We start from the raw sequence: 19,196 nt of genomic DNA, 5'->3' as shown, positions 1-19,196 counted from the left end.
CTAATTCAATATCTTAATTTCAATGTCTTAATTCTAATTCAATGCCTTCATTTTCATCTAACGTTTCAATTCGCATCGAATGTCTTAATTCTAATCTAACGTCTTAATTTTAATCTGTTTTAACTTCATTCTAATCTAACGTCTTAATTTTAATCTGTTTTAACTTCATTCTAATCTAACGTCTTAATTCTAATGTGTTTTAACTTTATCTCTCGCTTCAATGTCCAAAATTTTTCCCTTGTCGCCAATAACCAGTCGTCAAACCACACACACACACACGCCCTCCGAGTCAAACCACACACACACACGCCCTACACGTCAAACCACCCACACACACGCCCTCCGAGTCAAACCACACACACACGCCCTCCGAGTCAAACCACACACACACACGCCCTCCGAGTCAACCCACACACACACACGCCCTCCGAGTCAAACCACACACACACACACACGCCCTACACGTCAAACCATCCACACACACGCCCTCCGAGTCAAACTACACACACACACACGCCCTCCGAGTCAAACCACACACACACACGCCCTCCGAGTCAAACCACACACACACACGCCCGCCGAGTCAAACCACACACACACGCCCTCCGAGTCAAACCACACACACACACGCCCGCCGAGTCAAACCACACACACACACGCCCTCCGAGTCAAACCACACACACACACGCCCGCCGAGTCAAACCACACACACACACGCCCTCCGAGTCAAACCACACACACACGCCCTCCGAGTCAAACCACACACACACACGCCCTCCGAGTCAACCCACACACACACACGCCCTCCGAGTCAAACCACACACACACACACGCCTTCCGAGTCAAACCACACACACACGCCCTCCGAGTCAAACCACACACACACGCTCTCCGAGTCAAACCACACACACACACGCCCTATGAGTCAAACCACACACACACGCGCCCTCCGAGTCAAACTACACACACACACGCCCTCCGAGTCAAACCACACACACACGCCCTCCGAGTCAAACCACACACACACACACGCCCTACACGTCAAACCACCCACACACACGCCCTCCGAGTCAAACCACACAGACACACGCCCTCCGAGTCAAACCACACACACACACACGCCCTCCGAGTCAAACCACACACACACACGCCCTCCGAGTCAAACCACACACACGCCCTCCGAGTCAAACCACACACACACACGCCCTCCGAGTCAAACCACACACACGCCCTCCGAGTCAAACCACACACACGCCCTCCGAGTCAAACCACACACACACACGCCCTCCGAGTCTCGGCCAACCAAAAACGACCAAAAACGCAGGAAAATCAACGACAATTGACACCGAGTCGTTTTCCGTGTGACGCGCCTGGAGGTAAGGAGGGAAGACTGCCCGACCACGACCACCAGACGGCCTTAGTGAAGGCCACAGAAAAATCACACGCGATAAGAGACACCTCTTATCATCCCTTATCATCTCTTATCATCCCTTATCATCCCTTATCATCTCTTATCATCCCTTATCATCCCTTTTTTATCATCCCTTTTTTATCATCCCTTATCATTTCTTATCATCCCTTATCATCTCTTATCTCTTATCATCCCTTATCATCTCTTATCATCCCTTATCATCTCTTATCATCTCTTATCATCCCTTATCATCTCTTATCATCCCTTATCATCTCTTATCATCTCATCATCCCTTATCATCTCTTATCATCCCTTATCATCTCTTATCATCCCTTATCTCTTATCATCCCTTATCATCTCTTATCATCCCTTATCATCTCTTATCATCTCTTATCATCCCTTATCATCTCTTATCATCCCTTATCATCCCTTATCATCTCTTATCATCTCTTATCATCCCTTATCATCCCTTATCATCTCTTATCATCCCTTATCATCTCTTATCATCCCTTATCATCCCTTATCTCTTATCATCCCTTATCATCTCTTATCTCTTATCATCCTTTATCATCTCTTATCATCCCTTATCATCCCTTATCATCTCTTATCATCCCTTATCATCTCTTCTCATCTCTTATCATCCCTTATCATCTCTTATCATCCCTTATAATCTCTTATCATCCCTTATCATCTCTTATCATCTCTTATCATCCCTTATATCATCTCTTATCATCCCTTATCATGTCTTATCATCCCTTATCATCTCTTATCATCCCTTATCATCCCTTATCATCTCTTATCATCCCTTATCATCTCTTATCATCTCTTATCATCCCTTATCATCTCTTATAATCCCTTATCATCTCTTACCTCTTATCATCCCTTATCTCTTATCATCCCTTATCATCCCCTATCATCCCTTATCTCTTATCATCCCTTATCATCCCCTATCATCCCTTATCTCTTATCATCCCCTATCATCCCTTATCTCTTATCATCCCTTAACATCCCCTATCATCTCTTATCACTCCCGCTTGATGAGGGAGGACCCCCCCCCCCCCCCCCCGTGTGTCCACTAATCACTGGTTCGATAGTTTCCTTCAAACGACCATCGGTCAAGTGGGATCCCAAAGGGCGAGTGTCTTGTCCAAAGAAAATAAATAAATAAATAATTGGTAAATAAATAACTGGGTCACACACACGTGTGTGTGGGTCACGCCCCCACACACGCCCAGCAGCACGGGGGGCCACGCCCCTCCGCCCCGCCCCACACACACCCACTCAGTCGTCCACCACCACAACACAACCCGACCCTCCACCACTCCACCTCTGGTAATTCCGGGTCGCGTTAGTGACATCTCGAACACGACACGGACGGACGGACGGACCACCGTGGTACAGCTTGCGTATGCAAATGAGTATGCAAATGAGATCTGATGGTACATGTACACAATGTAAGAGTACAGAGAGCACACATCTGTACATGTACACAATGTAAGAGTACAGAGAGCACACATCTGTACATGTACACAATGTAAGAGTACAAAGAGGACACATCTGTACATGTACACAATGTAAGAGTACAGAGAGCACATATGTGTACATGTACACAATGTAAGAGTACAGAGACCACACATCTGTACATGTACACAATGTAAGAGTACAGAGAGCACACATCTGTACATGTACACAATGTAAGAGTACAGAGAGCACACATCTGTACATGTACACAATGTAAGAGTACAAAGAGGACACATCTGTACATGTACACAATGTAAGAGTACAGAGCACACCTCTGTACATGTACACAATGTAAGAGTACAGAGAGCACACATCTGTACATGTACACAATGTAAGAGTACAGAGAGCACACATCTGTACATGTACACAATGTAAGAGTACAGAGAGCACACATCTGTACATGTACACAATGTAAGAGTACAGAGAGCACACATCTGTACATGTACACAATGTAAGAGTACAGAGAGCACACATCTGTACATGTACACAATGTAAGAGTACAGAGAGCACACATCTGTACATGTACACAATGTAAGAGTACAGAGAGCACACATCTGTACATGTACACAATGTAAGAGTACAGAGAGCACACATCTGTACATGTACACAATGTAAGAGTACAGAGAGCACACATCTGTACATGTACACAATGTAAGAGTACAGAGAGCACACATCTGTACATGTACACAATGTAAGAGTACAGAGAGCACACATCTGTACATGTACACAATGTAAGAGTACAGAGCACACCTCTGTACATGTACACAATGTAAGAGTACAGAGAGCACACATCTGTACATGTACACAATGTAAGAGTACAGAGAGCACACATCTGTACATGTACACAATGTAAGAGTACAGAGCACACCTCTGTACATGTACACAATGTAAGAGTACAGAGAACACATATCTGTACATGTACACAATGTAAGAGTACAGAGAGCACATATGTGTACATGTACACAATGTAAGAGTACAGAGAGCACACCTCTGTACATGTACACAATGTAAGAGTACAGAGAGCACACATCTGTACATGTACACAATGTAAGAGTACAGAGAGCACACATCTGTACATGTACACAATGTAAGAGTACAGAGAGCACACATCTGTACATGTACACAATGTAAGAGTACAGAGAGCACACATCTGTACATGTACACAATGTAAGAGTACAGAGCACACCTCTGTACATGTACACAATGTAAGAGTACAGAGAGCACACATCTGTACATGTACACAATGTAAGAGTACAGAGAGCACACATCTGTACATGTACACAATGTAAGAGTACAGAGCTCACCTCTGTACATGTACACAATGTAAGAGTACAGAGAACACATATCTGTACATGTACACAATGTAAGAGTACAGAGAGCACATATGTGTACATGTACACAATGTAAGAGTACAGAGAGCACACATCTGTACATGTACACAATGTAAGAGTACAGAGACCACACATCTGTACATGTACACAATGTAAGAGTACAGAGAGCACATATGTGTACATGTACACAATGTAAGAGTACAGAGACCACACATCTGTACATGTACACAATGTAAGAGTACAGAGAGCACACATCTGTACATGTACACAATGTAAGAGTACAGAGAGCAGACATCTGTACATGTACACAATGTGAGATTACAGAGACCACACATCTGTACATGTACACAATGTAATGCTCCTATGTGTACAGGTCACTTTCTTATCGTCTCGTCCCGGCGTGAGCGACCTTATGTGCTCGTGCAGGCGAGATAAACGAGCAGTTACGACAGATAAGGGAAGTGGCGTCAGCACGTGCCGGAGGAGGAAGAGCTAGTACTGCCTGTGGGAGAGGGAGGAGGGAGGAGGGAGGCGCCCATCATCATCCCCCCCCCCCCCCCCCCGACGCCGCTTCTTACCTTAGCACTTAGCGCTTTCCCGCTGCAGTCTAGCGCTTTCCCGCTGAACTTTAGCGCTTTCCCGCTGCAGTCTAGCGCTTTCCCGCTGGACTTTAGCGCTTTCCCGCTGCAGTCTTCTTGTGCACAGCTAAACATAGCGGTGACATGGAAGACAAGATATGAAGGTCTGGTTTCCAGTCTTTTGGCAAGGCTAAGAGAAAGGGTCGATATATATATATATATATATATATATATATATATATATATATATATATATATATATATATATATATATATATATATTTTTTTTTTTATTCTTTTTTTATTATACTTTGTCGCTGTCTCCCGCGTTTGCGAGGTAGCGCAAGGAAACAGACGAGAGAAATGGCCCAACCCGCCCCATACACATGTATATACATACGTCCACACACGCAAATATACATACCTACACAGCTTTCCATGGTTTACCCCGGACGCTTCACATGCCTTGATTTAATCCACTGACAGCACGTCAACCCCGGTATACCACATCGCTCCAATTCACTCTATTCCTTGCCCTCCTTTCACCCTCCTGCATGTTCAGGCCCCGATCACACAAAATCTTTTTCACTCCATCTTTCCACCTCCAATTTGGTCTCCCTCTTCTCCTCGTTCCCTCCACCTCCGACACATATATCCTCTTGGTCAATCTTTCCTCACTCATTCTCTCCATGTGCCCAAACCATTTCAAAACACCCTCTTCTGCTCTCTCAACCACGCTCTTTTTATTTCCACACATCTCTCTTACCCTTACGTTACTTACTCGATCAAACCACCTCACACCACACATTGTCCTCAAACATCTCATTTCCAGCACATCCATCCTCCTGCGCACAACTCTATCCATAGCCCACGCCTCGCAACCATACAACATTGTTGGAACCACTATTCCTTCAAACATACCCATTTTTGCTTTCCAAGATAATGTTCTCGACTTCCACACATTCTTCAAGACTCCCAGAATTTTCGCCCCCTCCCCCACCCTATGATCCACTTCCGCTTCCATAGTTCCATCCGCTGCCAGATCCACTCCCAGATATCTAAAACACTTCACTTCCTCCAGTTTTTCTCCATTCAAACTCACCTCCCAATTGACTTGACCCTCAACCCTACTGTACCTAATAACCTTGCTCTTATTCACATTTACTCTTAACTTTCTTCTTTCACACACTTTACCAAACTCAGTCACCAGCTTCTGCAGTTTCTCACATGAATCAGCCACCAGCGCTGTATCATCAGCGAACAACAACCGACTCACTTCCCAAGCTCTCTCATCCCCAACAGACTTCATACTTGCCCCTCTCTCCAAAACTCTTGCATTCACCTCCCTAACAACCCCATCCATAAACAAATTAAACAACCATGGAGACATCACACACCCCTGCCGCAAACCTACATTCACTGAGAACCAATCACTTTCCTCTCTTCCTACACGTACACATGCCTTACATCCTCGATAAAAACTTTTCACTGCTTCTAACAACTTGCCTCCCACACCATATATTCTTAATACCTTCCACAGAGCATCTCTATCAACTCTATCATATGCCTTCTCCAGATCCATAAATGCTACATACAAATCTATTTGCTTTTCTAAGTATTTCTCACATACATTCTTCAAAGCAAACACCTGATCCACACATCCTCTACCACTTCTGAAACCACACTGCTCTTCCCCAATCTGATGCTCTGTACATGCCTTCACCCTCTCAATCAATACCCTCCCATATAATTTACCAGGAATACTCAACAAACTTATACCTCTGTAATTTGAGCACTCACTCTTATCCCCTTTGCCTTTGTACAATGGCACTATGCACGCATTCCGCCAATCCTCAGGCACCTCACCGTGAGTCATACATACATTAAATAACCTTACCAACCAGTCAACAATACAGTCACCCCCTTTTTTAATAAATTCCACTGCAATACCATCCAAACCTGCTGCCTTGCCGGCTTTCATCTTCCGCAAAGCTTTTACTACCTCTTCTCTGTTTACCACGGGGAAAATGGAACACGATAAGTTCCCAAGTGCACTTTCGTGTAATATCACATCATCAGGGGAGACGCAAGAGAGAGATATAACAACAGTCAGTTGATATACATCCAGTTCGTTCCCCTCTCTGTAATCATACATACACGTTCCGTTCCAGTTGTTCCCCTGTGTTGCAGGTCCGCTGGTCGGGGTGTGGGTAGCCCAGGGCGAGACAGCCAGGCTCCCCTGCCGCCAGCCTACCCACCCACACGACACACCCAACCTGGTCCTCTGGTACCTCAACCACACCTCACGACCCATACTCAGGTGAGTCGAGACCAGAACTGTCGACCAGAACTGTCGACCAGATCTCAGGTGAGTCGACCAGACCTGTCGACCAGATCTCAGGTGAGTCGACCAGACCTGTCGACCAGATCTCAGGTGAGTCGACCAGAACTCAGGTGAGTCGACCAGACCTCAGGTGAGTCGACCAGACCTCAGGTGAGTCGACCAGATCTCAGGTGAGTCGACCAGATCTCAGGTGAGTCGACCAGATCTCGGGTGAGTCGACCAGATCTCGGGTGAGTCGACCAGATCTCAGGTGAGTCGACCAGATCTCAGCTCAGGTGAGTCGACCAGACCTCAGGTAAGTCGACCAGACCTCAGGTGAGTCGACCAGATCTCCGGTGAGTCGACCAGATCTCAGGTGAGTCGACCAGATCTCAGGTGAGTCGACCAGATCTCAGGTGAGTCGATCAGATCTCAGGTGAGTCGATCAGATCTCAGGTGAGTCGACCAGACCTCAGGTGAGTCGACCAGACCTCAGGTGAGTCGACCAGACCTCAGGTGAGTCGACCAGACTTCAGGTGAGTCGACCAGACCTCAGGTGAGTCGACCAGATCTCAGGTGAGTCGACCAGAACTCAGGTGAGTCGACCAGATCTCAGGTGAGTCGACCAGATCTCAGGTGAGTCGACCAGACTTCACGACCCTCTTCTTCATGCGAGTCGACCAGACTTCACGACCCTCTTCTTCAGGTGAGTCGACCAGACCCCAGGTGAGTCGACCAGACCTCATGACCCATCCTCAGGTGGATCGACCAGACCTCAACCCATCCTCAGGTGGGTCGACCAGACTTTACAACCCATCCTCAGGTAGATCGAACAGACCTGACGACCCATCCTCAGATGAGTCGACCAGACTTCATGACCGATCCTCAGATGAGTCGACCAGACCTCACGACCCATCCTCAGATGAGTCGACCAAGTCTACCAATCTTAAGTCTTTACTATCGGGGTGCTAGATACGTAGTCTTGGTCTAATCTACCAGGTTGACAGGTAGTCCTAGTCTACCAGGCTGGTAGGTTGTCCTGGTCTAATCTATAAGGCTGGTAGGTTGTCTTGGTTTAGTCTACCAAGCTGGTAGGTTGTCCTGGTGTAATCTATTAGGCTGGTAGGTTGTCTTGGTTTAGTCTACCAGGCTGGTAGGTTGTCCTGGTCTAATCTATAAGGCTGGTAGGTTGTCTTGGTTTAGTCTACCAAGCTGGTAGGTTGTCCTGGTGTAATCTATTAGGCTGGTAGGTTGTCTTGGTTTAGTCTACCAGGCTGGTAGGTTGTCCTGGTCTAACCTATAAGGCTGGTAGGTTGTCTTGGGTTAGTCTACCAAGCTGGTAGGTTGTCTTGGGTTAGTCTACCAAGCTGGTAGGTTGTCCTGGTGTAATGTATTAGGCTGGTAGGTTGTCTTGGTTTAATCTACCAGTCTGGTAGGTTGTCCTGGTCTAGTCTACCAGGCTAATAGGCAGTCCTGGTCTAATCTACCAGGCTGGGAGTGATTCATATTAGCCTCTACCACACCAAAAATTAAAAGTCTGGCTCAGGCACACTGCAAAAAATCGACCATGTCACTGTAAATCGACCATGTTACTGTGAATCGACCATGTCACTGTAAATCGACCATGTCACTGTGAATCGACCACGTCACTGTGAACCGACCATTTCACTGTGAACCGACCATGTCACTGTGAATCGACAATGTCACTGTGAATCGACCACGTCACTGTGAACCGACCATTTCACTGTGAACCGACCATGTCACTGTAAATCGACCATGTCACTGTAAATCGACCATGTTACTGTGAATCGACCATGTTACTGTGAATCGACCATGTCACTGTGAACCGACCATGTCACTGTGAACCGACCATGTCACTGTGAACCGACCATGTCACTGTGAATCGACCATGTCACTGTGAATCGACCATGTCACTGTGAATCGACTATGTCACTGTGAACCGACCATGTCACTGTGAACCGACCATTTCACTGTGAACCGACCATGTCACTGTGAATCGACAATGTCACTGTGAATCGACCATGTCACTGTGAATCGACCATGTCACTGTGAATCGACCATGTCACTGTGAACCGACCATGTCACTGTGAACCGACCATGTCACTGTGAATCGACCATGTCACTGTGAACCGACCATGTCACTGTGAATCGACCATGTCACTGTGAACCGACCATTTCACTGTGAACCGACCATGTCACTGTGAACCGACCATGTCACTGTGAACGGACCATGTCACTGTGAATCGACCATGTCACTGTGAATCGACCATATCACTGTGAACCGACCATATCACTGTGAACCGACCATGTCACTGTGAATCGACCATGTCACTGTGAACCGACCATGTCACTGTGAATCGACCATGTCACTGTGAATCGACCATGTCACTGTGAACCGACCATGTCACTGTGAATCGACCATGTCACTGTGAATCGACCATGTCACTGTGAATCGACCATGTCACTGTGAATCGACCATGTCATTGTGAATCGACCATGTCACTGTGAATCGACCATGTCACTGTGAATCGACCATGTCACTGTGAATCGACCATGTCACTGTGAATCGACCATGTTTCTTGTGAATTACATTTCTATAAGACCCTCTTACCTTAACACATAAGAACACTGGGAAACTTATTTCTACTTCAAAGTTATGAAAAAATAACTAATTTATTTTTATAAACAATACATCATTTATGAGTCTATCATCATCTATTATAAGTGAATTATATCTGAAATATATTCAGGCATCGAGTTCTCTCTCATTTAATTATACACAAAAGTTTATATTTTAATTAGATTTACGTAAAATAATAAAGTTATCTAAATACTTAAAAATTGACAAGAAAAAATCTAAAATTAAACTTCATAAATCTAATTTGTGCTTCCTTGGTGATGGTTAGCGTTGCTGACTGTGTAACACGCACGGAACCGCCCCAGGTTCGAATCCTGGGCTGGGGAATCGGCCCACAGTAGAACTAGCTCTTCATCCTCTCTTCCGAATTGGTCGAGACATGGTAACCTGGCGGAAACTGGTGTATATATGTCATGTATATAAGATGGCCTTTATTTTGTCTGTTTTCCTGACGCTACCTCGCTGAAGCAGGGGGTAGCGATGCTGTTTCCTATGGGGCGGGGTAGCGACGGGAATGGATGAAGGCAAGCAAGTATATGTACATGTACATATATATATATATACATATATATATATATATATATATATATATATATATATATATATATATATATATATATATATATATATAAATATATATATATATATATATATATATATATATATATATATATATATATATATGCGTGTATGGGCGTTTATGTATCTATATGTGTATATGAGTGGATGGACCATTTCCTGAGGCTACCTCGCTGATGCGGGAAACGGCGATCATAACATAGCGGTTTCTCTGACCAGAGATGACAGAATAAGATAAAGATACAGACAATAAGACATTTATCACGCCATCCAGTAACGAAATCATGGCCAAATTATCATATTCAAGGGTCGTACCGTCGCAATCCAGGGTCGTACCGTCGCAATCAAGGGTCGTACCGTCGCAATCAAGGGTCGTACCGTCGCAATCCAGGGTCGTAACGTCGCAATCGAGGGTCGTAATGTTGCAATCCAGGGTCGTAATGTTGCAATCCAGGGTCGTACCGTCGCAATCCAGGGTCGTACCGTCGCAATCCAGGGTCATACGGTCGCAATCCAGGGTCGTAATGTTGCAATCCAGGGTCGTACCGTCGCAATCCAGGGTCGTATCCTCGCGATCCAGGGTCGTACCGTCGCAATCCAGGGTCGTACCAGCGCAATCCAGGGTCGTACCGTCGCGATCCAGGGTCGTACCGTCGCAATCCAGGGTCGTAATGTTGCAATCCATGGTCGTACCGTCGCAATCCAGGGTCGTACCGTCGCAATCCAGGGTCGTAATGTTGCAATCTAGGGTCGTACCGTCGCAATCCAGGGTCGTAATGTTGCAATCCAGGGTCGTACCGTCGCAATCCAGGGTCGTACCGTCGCAATCCAGGGTCATACGGTCGCAATCCAGGGTCGTACCGTCGCAATCCAGGGTCGTAATGCTGCAATCCAGGGTCGTACCGTCGCGATCCAGGGTCGTACCGTCGCAATCCAGGGTCGTACCGTCGCGATCCAAGGTCGTACCGTCGCAATCCAGGGTCGTATCGTCGCGATCCAGGGTCGTACCGTCGCACTCCAGGGTCGTACCGTCGCAATCCAGGGTCGTACCGTCGCACTCCAGGGTCGTACCGTCGCTATCCAGGGTCGTACCGTCGCAATTCAGGGTCGTACCGTCGCGATCCAGGGTCGTACCGTCGCGATCCAGGGTCGTACCGTCGCAATCCAGGGTCGTACCGTCGCGATCCAAGGTCGTACCGTCGCAATCCAGGGTCGTACCGTTGCAATCGAGAGTCGTACCGTCGCACTCCAGGGTCGTACCAGCGCAATCCAGGGTCGTACCGTCGCACTCCAGGGTCGTACCGTCGCAATCCAGGGTCGTACCGTCGCAATGCAGGGTCGTTCCACCACACGTCCCCCCCCCCCCTCCACACACACACACACACACACATCTTCAAACACTTCATAACGGAATTATCAACTTTACTGAAAAATGAAAAAAAAAAATAATGCCTGGCAATGAATATCTATTAGACGATTTGTGGAGATGGGATATTGTGGTGATAGGATTATGTGGTGATGGGATTATGTGGTGAAAGGATTTTGTGGTGATGGGATTTTGTGGTGATGGGATATTTTGTAGAGATAGGAATAAGAAATTTAACACACTACCACAAAAATGCTGATGATACAGTGCTGGTGGCAGATTCATGTGAGAAACTGCAGAAGCTGGTGACTGAGTTTGGTAAAGTGTGTGAAAGAAGAAAGTTAAGAGTAAATGTGAATAAGAGCAAGGTTATTAGGTACAGTAGGGTTGAGGGTCAAGTCAATTGGGAGGTAAGTTTGAATGGAGAAAAACTGGAGGAAGTGAAGTGTTTTAGATATCTGGGAGTGGATCTGGCAGCGGATGGAACCATGGAAGCGGAAGAGAATCATAGGGTAGGGGAGGGGGCGAAAATCCTGGGAGCCTTGAAGAATGTGTGGAAGTCGAGAACATTATCTTGGAAAGCAAAAATGGGTATGTTTGAAGGAATAGTGGTTCCAACAATGTTGTATGGTTGCGAGGCGTGGGCTATGGATAGAGTTGTGCGCAGGAGGGTGGATGTGCTGGAAATGAGATGTTTGAGGACAATGTGTGGTGTGAGGTGGTTTGATCGAGTAAGTAACGTAAGGGTAAGAGAGATGTGTGGAAATAAAAAGAGCGTGGTTGAGAGAGCAGAAGAGGGTGTTTTGAAATGGTTTGGTCACATGGAGAGAATGAGTGAGGAAAGATTGACCAAGAGGATATATGTGTCAGAGGTGGAGGGAACGAGAAGTGGGAGACCAAATTGGAGGCGGAAGGATGGAGTGAAAAAGATTTTGAGCGATCGGGGCCTGAACATGCAGAAGGGTGAAAGGCGTGCAAGGAACAGAGTGAATTAGAACGATGTGGTATACCGAGGTCGACGTGCTGTCAATGGATTGAACCAGGGCGTGTGAAGTGTCTGGGGTAAATCATGGAAAGTTGTGTGGGGCCTGGATGTGGAAAGGGAGCTGTAGTTTCGGTGCATTATTACATGACAGCTAGAGACTGAGTGTGAACGAATGTGGCCTTTGTTGTCTTTTCCTAGCGCTACCTCGCACGCGTGGGGGGGGGGGGGGGGGGTCATTCCATGTGTGGCGGGGTGGCGACGGAAATGAATGAAGGCAGACAGTATGAATATGTACATGTGTATATATGTATATGTCTGTGTATGTATATATAAGCTGAAATGTATAAGTATGTATATGTGCGTGTGCGAACGTGTATGTACATACATGTGTATGTGGCTGGGTATGGCCATTCTTTCGTCTGTTTCCTTGCGCTACCTCGGTAACACGGGAGACAGCGACAAAGTATAATAAAATAAATAAATCTATCTATCTATCTATCTATCTATCTATCTATATATATATATATATATATATATATATATATATATATATATATATATATATATATATAGATATATATATATAAGGACAGAGTCTGCCTTTAATAGGGACGTTAAGGGAGCGGGTGACACAGAGCCACGCAGCCTTGCACCGTCTGCGAAACATTTAACTTTAAGGTTGAGGAAGTGATGAGGTATGTTATGAGAGGCCTGGGGTCCAGCTGTGGAGGGAGGAGGGAGGAAAGTGGGGGAGGTTTATGGGGTCTTTCCTGTGGAGGGGGGTTTTATGAGGGTCTTTTCTTAGGAGGTGAGGCAGCCCGACTGTTTACTGTATTATTATGGTGTTGCTGAGAACACACACACACACTTAGTCGTGCTAAGCATACTGTGTCTGTCTGTATATATATATATATATATATATATATATATATATATATATATATATGAATATAGTGACCAGCTTGTGTTCTGTGCTGAAGAAGAATTGGAAATTGGCTTTAAAAATGCCTCCACAAGTATACGAGGGAAGTAAAATTGAAAATTAGCTTTAAAAAGGCATACATAAATATACGAGGGTTGAAAGTTGGTAATGAATTACGTATTACATATCAGGGGTGTAGAGGAGAGACTTTTGGATGTGAAGATGCTCAGAGGACAGGCTATGGAACGTCTGGTTATCTCTGAGGCTAGTGTCAAAGGCTCACAGCGCCTTCAGAGAGAGGAAATGCCTTGTGTAGGAAGGAAGATGGATACGAGTGAGCCTGGAAGAGAGGCTTGTGTTCAAAGATGGCAACAGAGAGTGAGCAACGGTGGCGGAAGATGAGAGTCAAAGAAAATAACAGGAGTTTGTGTCAGAGTTTGGGAAATATGGGTGGGAAGTTGGGAGTTGATGGGAGGAAACGTAAGGTAATGTGGTGTGGGATAGGAGAAGTGAGGCAGGATGGTTTGAGTGAGACTCTAAACGAGATAACCTGTGGAAAGTGGAGTGATTCAAGTCCCTGTGGTGGGATGAAGGTTTATCATGTAGAGTAACAAGTATAAGAGAGAGCAATGGTAGGAAGCCACATCTTACTGAGGGAGAAAGCAGGGTGAGCTGAAATGGTTTGGACATATGGAGAGGATGAGTGAGGAAACATTGTTTAAGGGATACGCACATCAGAAGCGAAGGGAGCAAGAGTGAAAAGGGGAGACTGATAAAGAGATGGAAGGATGGAGTGAAAGTGTTTGTGGTATCGGGGTGTGAACCTCCAGGAGGGTAAGAGGCGTGAATGGGATTTAGTGAACTGGAGTGATGTGGTATACAGGGAGCGACGTGCTGTCAAAATGGACAGAACCAAGGGATATAAAGTGGTCATGGGGGGGAATCACGAAGTGGTGTGTTGGGCTTTGCTGTGGATAGCGGGCAAGATACACGCAGTCTCGGTGCATCATACACAAGAGGTAGTGAGTGGATGCAAGCCAATGAAGCTATCGTTCTTCTAACCCCGGCGCTACCTCGCTGGGGTGGAGAACGGGGAAGGAGTATACAAATAGACGCGTGGGCTGGCCGTGACTCCATCATAACGCGTGTGTTCTCTCTCTCCCTCCTGCAGCTACGACGCCCGGGCCAGACACGACGTGGACGACGGTACGACACCCGAGAACAAGAAAATCGACAGCTTCAGAAACCGCCACAGCGAGACCATCACCACCACCGGCTTAGAAACCACAGAGGAGCGGCGGTTTCTCGAGTCGAGCGGGACACGCCTGGTGGTGAAGAAGGCGAGGTCAGAGGACCAAGCTGAGTACCGCTGCCTCGTACACTATCGCCTCTCCCCTACCTGGACCCAGAGACTCCTCCTCCTGGTACCTGGTACGTACTGCGTCTTTCCCAATCCCAGACTCGAACCCGGCCACTCCAGAGCCGTTGGTCGCAACGCACATGACGACACCAAAGAGGGTCATGCATGTGCACGTAACTACAGAGATACGTAAATGTACATACTTACATGTGAAAGGAAGAACACGATCTCTCTCTCTCTCTCTCTCTCTCTCTCTCTCTCTCTCTCTCTCTCTCTCTCTCTCTCTCTCTCTCTCTCTCTCTCTACCCAGTGTGTGTGTGTGTGTGTGTGTGTGTGTGTGTGTGTGTGTGTGTGTGTGTGTGTGTGCGTGTTAACCCGTCCACAAGACCTGGGTCACCATGAGCAGCGACACGCACTGCTCAGTGCAGCTGGACCATGTCAACTGTTGTGAAGCGAAGCCATCATGCTCACTGCTCCTTACTGAGCACTGGCTGGAGGCAAGACCCAGTTCACATTGCCTTACTTTGCGAGGTAGCGCCAGGAACAGACGATAAATTCTCTCTTTCCCGCCTTTGCGAGGTAGCGCCAGGAACAGACGATAAAATCATGTCCCCACTGGCACACATGCACTATCAAAACCACTATACCAGGGTCTACCGTGGCTCAGCCTACTGACAGTCCCAAGTCGCCCCCCGTATACCACATCGACACATTTCTTTCTATCCAATCTGAACATGTCGCCCCCCCTATACCACATCGACACATTTCTTTCTATACAATCTCAACATGTCGCCCCCTCTATACCACATCGACACATTTCTTTCTATCCAATCTCAACATGTCGCCCCCTCTATACCACATCGACACATTTCTATCTATCCAATCTCAACATGTCGTCCCCCCTATACCACATCGACACATTTCTTTCTATCCAATCTCAACATGTCGTCCCCCCTATACCACATCGACACATTTCTTTCTATCCAATCTGAACATGTCGCCCCCTCTATACCACTTCGACACATTTCTTTCTATCCAATCTGAACATGTCGCCCCCCCTATACCACATCGACACGTTTCTATCTATCCAATCTGAACATGATACGAGATGGATTAATCTCGTTTGGTTTCGTCTAAAAGTCTTGTCTAATGATTAAAAAAAATCTACGTTTCACAGACTGATTTCTTACAGATGGTTGAAATACAATGTACGTTTCATCATGTGTTTCCTGTGGTCGACCACGCCAAGTGAGTTAATAGTGTGTGCGTGTGTGTCTGTGTTGACAGAGTCGATCGTGGAGGTTGAGGTGGTGGACGCGACGGGCCGACCCGTGGGCCAACGTCTGCCCCCGCTGGCCGAGGGAGCCAACCTCACGCTAACCTGCCGAGCTGCACACGGTCAGTACTGCCAACCTCACACGGTCAGTACTGCCAACCTCACACGGTCAGTACTGCCAACCTCACACAGTTACTACTACCAACCTCACACGGTCACTACTACCAACCTCACACGGTCAGTACTGCCAACCTCACACGGTCACTACTGCCAACCTCACACGGTCACTATTGCCAACCTCACACGGTCACTACTGCCAACCTCACACGGTTACTACTGCGAACCTCACACGGTTACTACTACCAACCTCACACGGTCACTACTGCCAACCTCACACGGTCACTACTGCCAACCTCACACAGTCACTACTGCCAACCTCACACGGTCAGCACTGCCAACCTCACACAGTCAGTACTGTCAACCTCACACGGTCACTACTGCCAACCTCACACGGTTACTACTGCGAACCTCACACGGTTACTACTACCAACCTCACACGGTCACTACTGCCAACCTCACACAGTCACTACTGCCAACCTCACACGGTCAGCACTGCCAACCTCACACGATCACTACTGCCAACCTCACACGGTCAGTACTGCCAACCTCACACAGTCAGTACTGTCAACCTCACACGGTCACTACTGCCAACCTCACACGGTCAGAACTGCCAACCTCACACGGTCACTACTGACAACCTCACACGGTCACTACTGCCAACCTCACACGGTCACTACTACCAACCTCACACGGTCACTACTGCCAACCTCACACGGTCACTACAGCCAACCTCACACGGTCACTACTGCCAACCTCACACGGTCAGTACTGCCAAGCTCACACGGTCAGAACTGCCAACCTCACACGGTCACTACTGACAACCTCACACGGTCAGTACTGCCAACCTCACACAGTCAGTACTGCCAAGCTCACACGGTCACTACAGCCAACCTCACACGGTCACTACAGCCAACCTCACACGGTCACTACTGCCAACCTCACACAGTCAGTACTGCCAAGCTCACACGGTCAGAACTGCCAACCTCACACGGTCACTACTGACAACCTCACACGGTCAGAACTGCCAACCTCACACAGTCAGTACTGCCAAGCTCACACGGTCACTACTGCCAACCTCACACGGTCAGTACTGCCAATCTCACACAGTCAGTACTGCCAAGCTCACACAGTCAGTACTGCCAACCTCACACGGTCACTACTGCCAAGATCACACGGTCACTACTGCCAACCTCACACAGTCAGTACTGCCAAGCTCACACGATCAGTACTGCCAACCTCACACAGTCAGTACTGCCAACCTCACACGGTCACTACTGCCAACCTCACACGGTCACTACTGCCAAGATCACACGGTCACTACTGCCAACCTCACACAGTCAGTACTGCCAACCTCACACGGTCACTACTGCCAACCTCACACAGTCAGTACTGCCAAGCTCACACAGTCAGTACTGCCAACCTCACACGGTCACTACTGCCAACCTCACACGGTCAGAACTGCCAACCTCACACAGTCAGTACTGCCAACCTCACACGATCAGTACTGCCAACCTCACACAGTCAGTACTGCCAACCTCACACGGTCACTACTGCCAACCTCACACGATCACTACTGCCAACCTCACACGGTCAGAACTGCCAACCTCACACGGTCACTACTGCCAACCTCACACAGTCAGTACTGCCAACCTCACACGGTCACTACTCCCAACCTCACACAGTCAGTACTGCCAAGATCACACGATCAGTACTACCAACCTCACACAGTCAGTACTGCCAACCTCACACGGTCACTACTGCCAACCTCACACAGTCAGTACTGCCAACCTCACACGGTCACTACAGCCAACCTCACACGGCCAATACTGCCAACCTCACACGGTCACTACTGCCAACCTCACACAGTCAGTACTGCCAACCTCACACGATCAGTACTACCAACCTCACAATCCACCACCACCCCCAAGTCCCCACCCCAACCCCCCCTACCTCACACACTGCGCATCACAATATCTCCTGGTCAATAGTGACCCTTTTTTCCCGGGATCTTTCTTCTTACTCCAGTAACTTAAAAGCAAATTTAGATCAATATTTTTTTCTTTTTTTTCTAAATCTATGAAATAACATCACGAAATATGTCTCGTCTTCCATGTGTATGTAAAAATAAATATCAAATTTATATATTTATTAATCTCCCTTGTGTGGACCTTATAATATATATCTAATTTATATAGTCATATCTTAATCTCCCTTGTGTAGACCTTAGAATATACATATCAAATTTATATAGTCATATCTTAATCTCCCTTGTGTGGACCTTATAATATATATCTAATTTATATAGTCATATCTTAATCTCCCTTGTGTAGACCTTAGAATATACATATCAAATTTATATAGTCATATCTTAATCTCCCTTGTGTGGACCTTATAATATATATCAAATTTATATAGTCATATCTTAATCTCCCTTGTGTAGACCTTAGAATATACATATCAAATTTATATAAATATTTTTTACTCTCCCTTGTGAGAACCTTAATTTATATATCAAATTTATATAAATATATCAAATTTATTCAAATATTTTCTACTCTCCCTTGTGAGGACCTTAATTTATATATCAAATTTATATAAATACTCCATGTTTGTGTTTTCTTAAGATTAATACATTCTGTAAAGCTAAAGCAATTTTTACACTTTTAAAATCACAAATAAACTTTTTTTTCTTAAATTTCATCTAATGAACAGAAACATGAATGACGATTATGATATTGTGAACATATAAGAACAGACAAATTAAC

The 19,196-nt window shown here is 46.4% G+C and overlaps 2 protein-coding genes across 3 annotated transcripts in view; one reads left to right on the top strand and one right to left on the bottom strand.

Moving 5' to 3' along the window:
- l(1)G0289 (lethal (1) G0289) overlaps positions 1-19,196 on the bottom strand; it is a 523,775-nt gene that overhangs the window by 434,636 nt on the left and 69,943 nt on the right. The gene's annotated exons all lie outside the window — the stretch shown is intronic.
- The window catches only part of LOC139746642 (uncharacterized), a 115,307-nt gene that overhangs the window by 58,886 nt on the left and 37,225 nt on the right, over positions 1-19,196 (top strand). Inside the window, exons 2-4 of the mRNA XM_071658066.1 lie at positions 7,032-7,161; positions 14,847-15,106; positions 16,323-16,433. Coding sequence (XP_071514167.1) covers positions 7,032-7,161; positions 14,847-15,106; positions 16,323-16,433 — 501 coding nt within the window. The remainder of the gene's footprint in view (positions 1-7,031; positions 7,162-14,846; positions 15,107-16,322; positions 16,434-19,196) is intronic.

The sequence above is a fragment of the Panulirus ornatus genome, chromosome 65 (genome assembly GCF_036320965.1).
Source record: "Panulirus ornatus isolate Po-2019 chromosome 65, ASM3632096v1, whole genome shotgun sequence".
NCBI classification, from domain to species: domain Eukaryota; kingdom Metazoa; phylum Arthropoda; class Malacostraca; order Decapoda; family Palinuridae; genus Panulirus; species Panulirus ornatus.
This window is presented reverse-complemented; position numbering and strand designations above follow the sequence as displayed.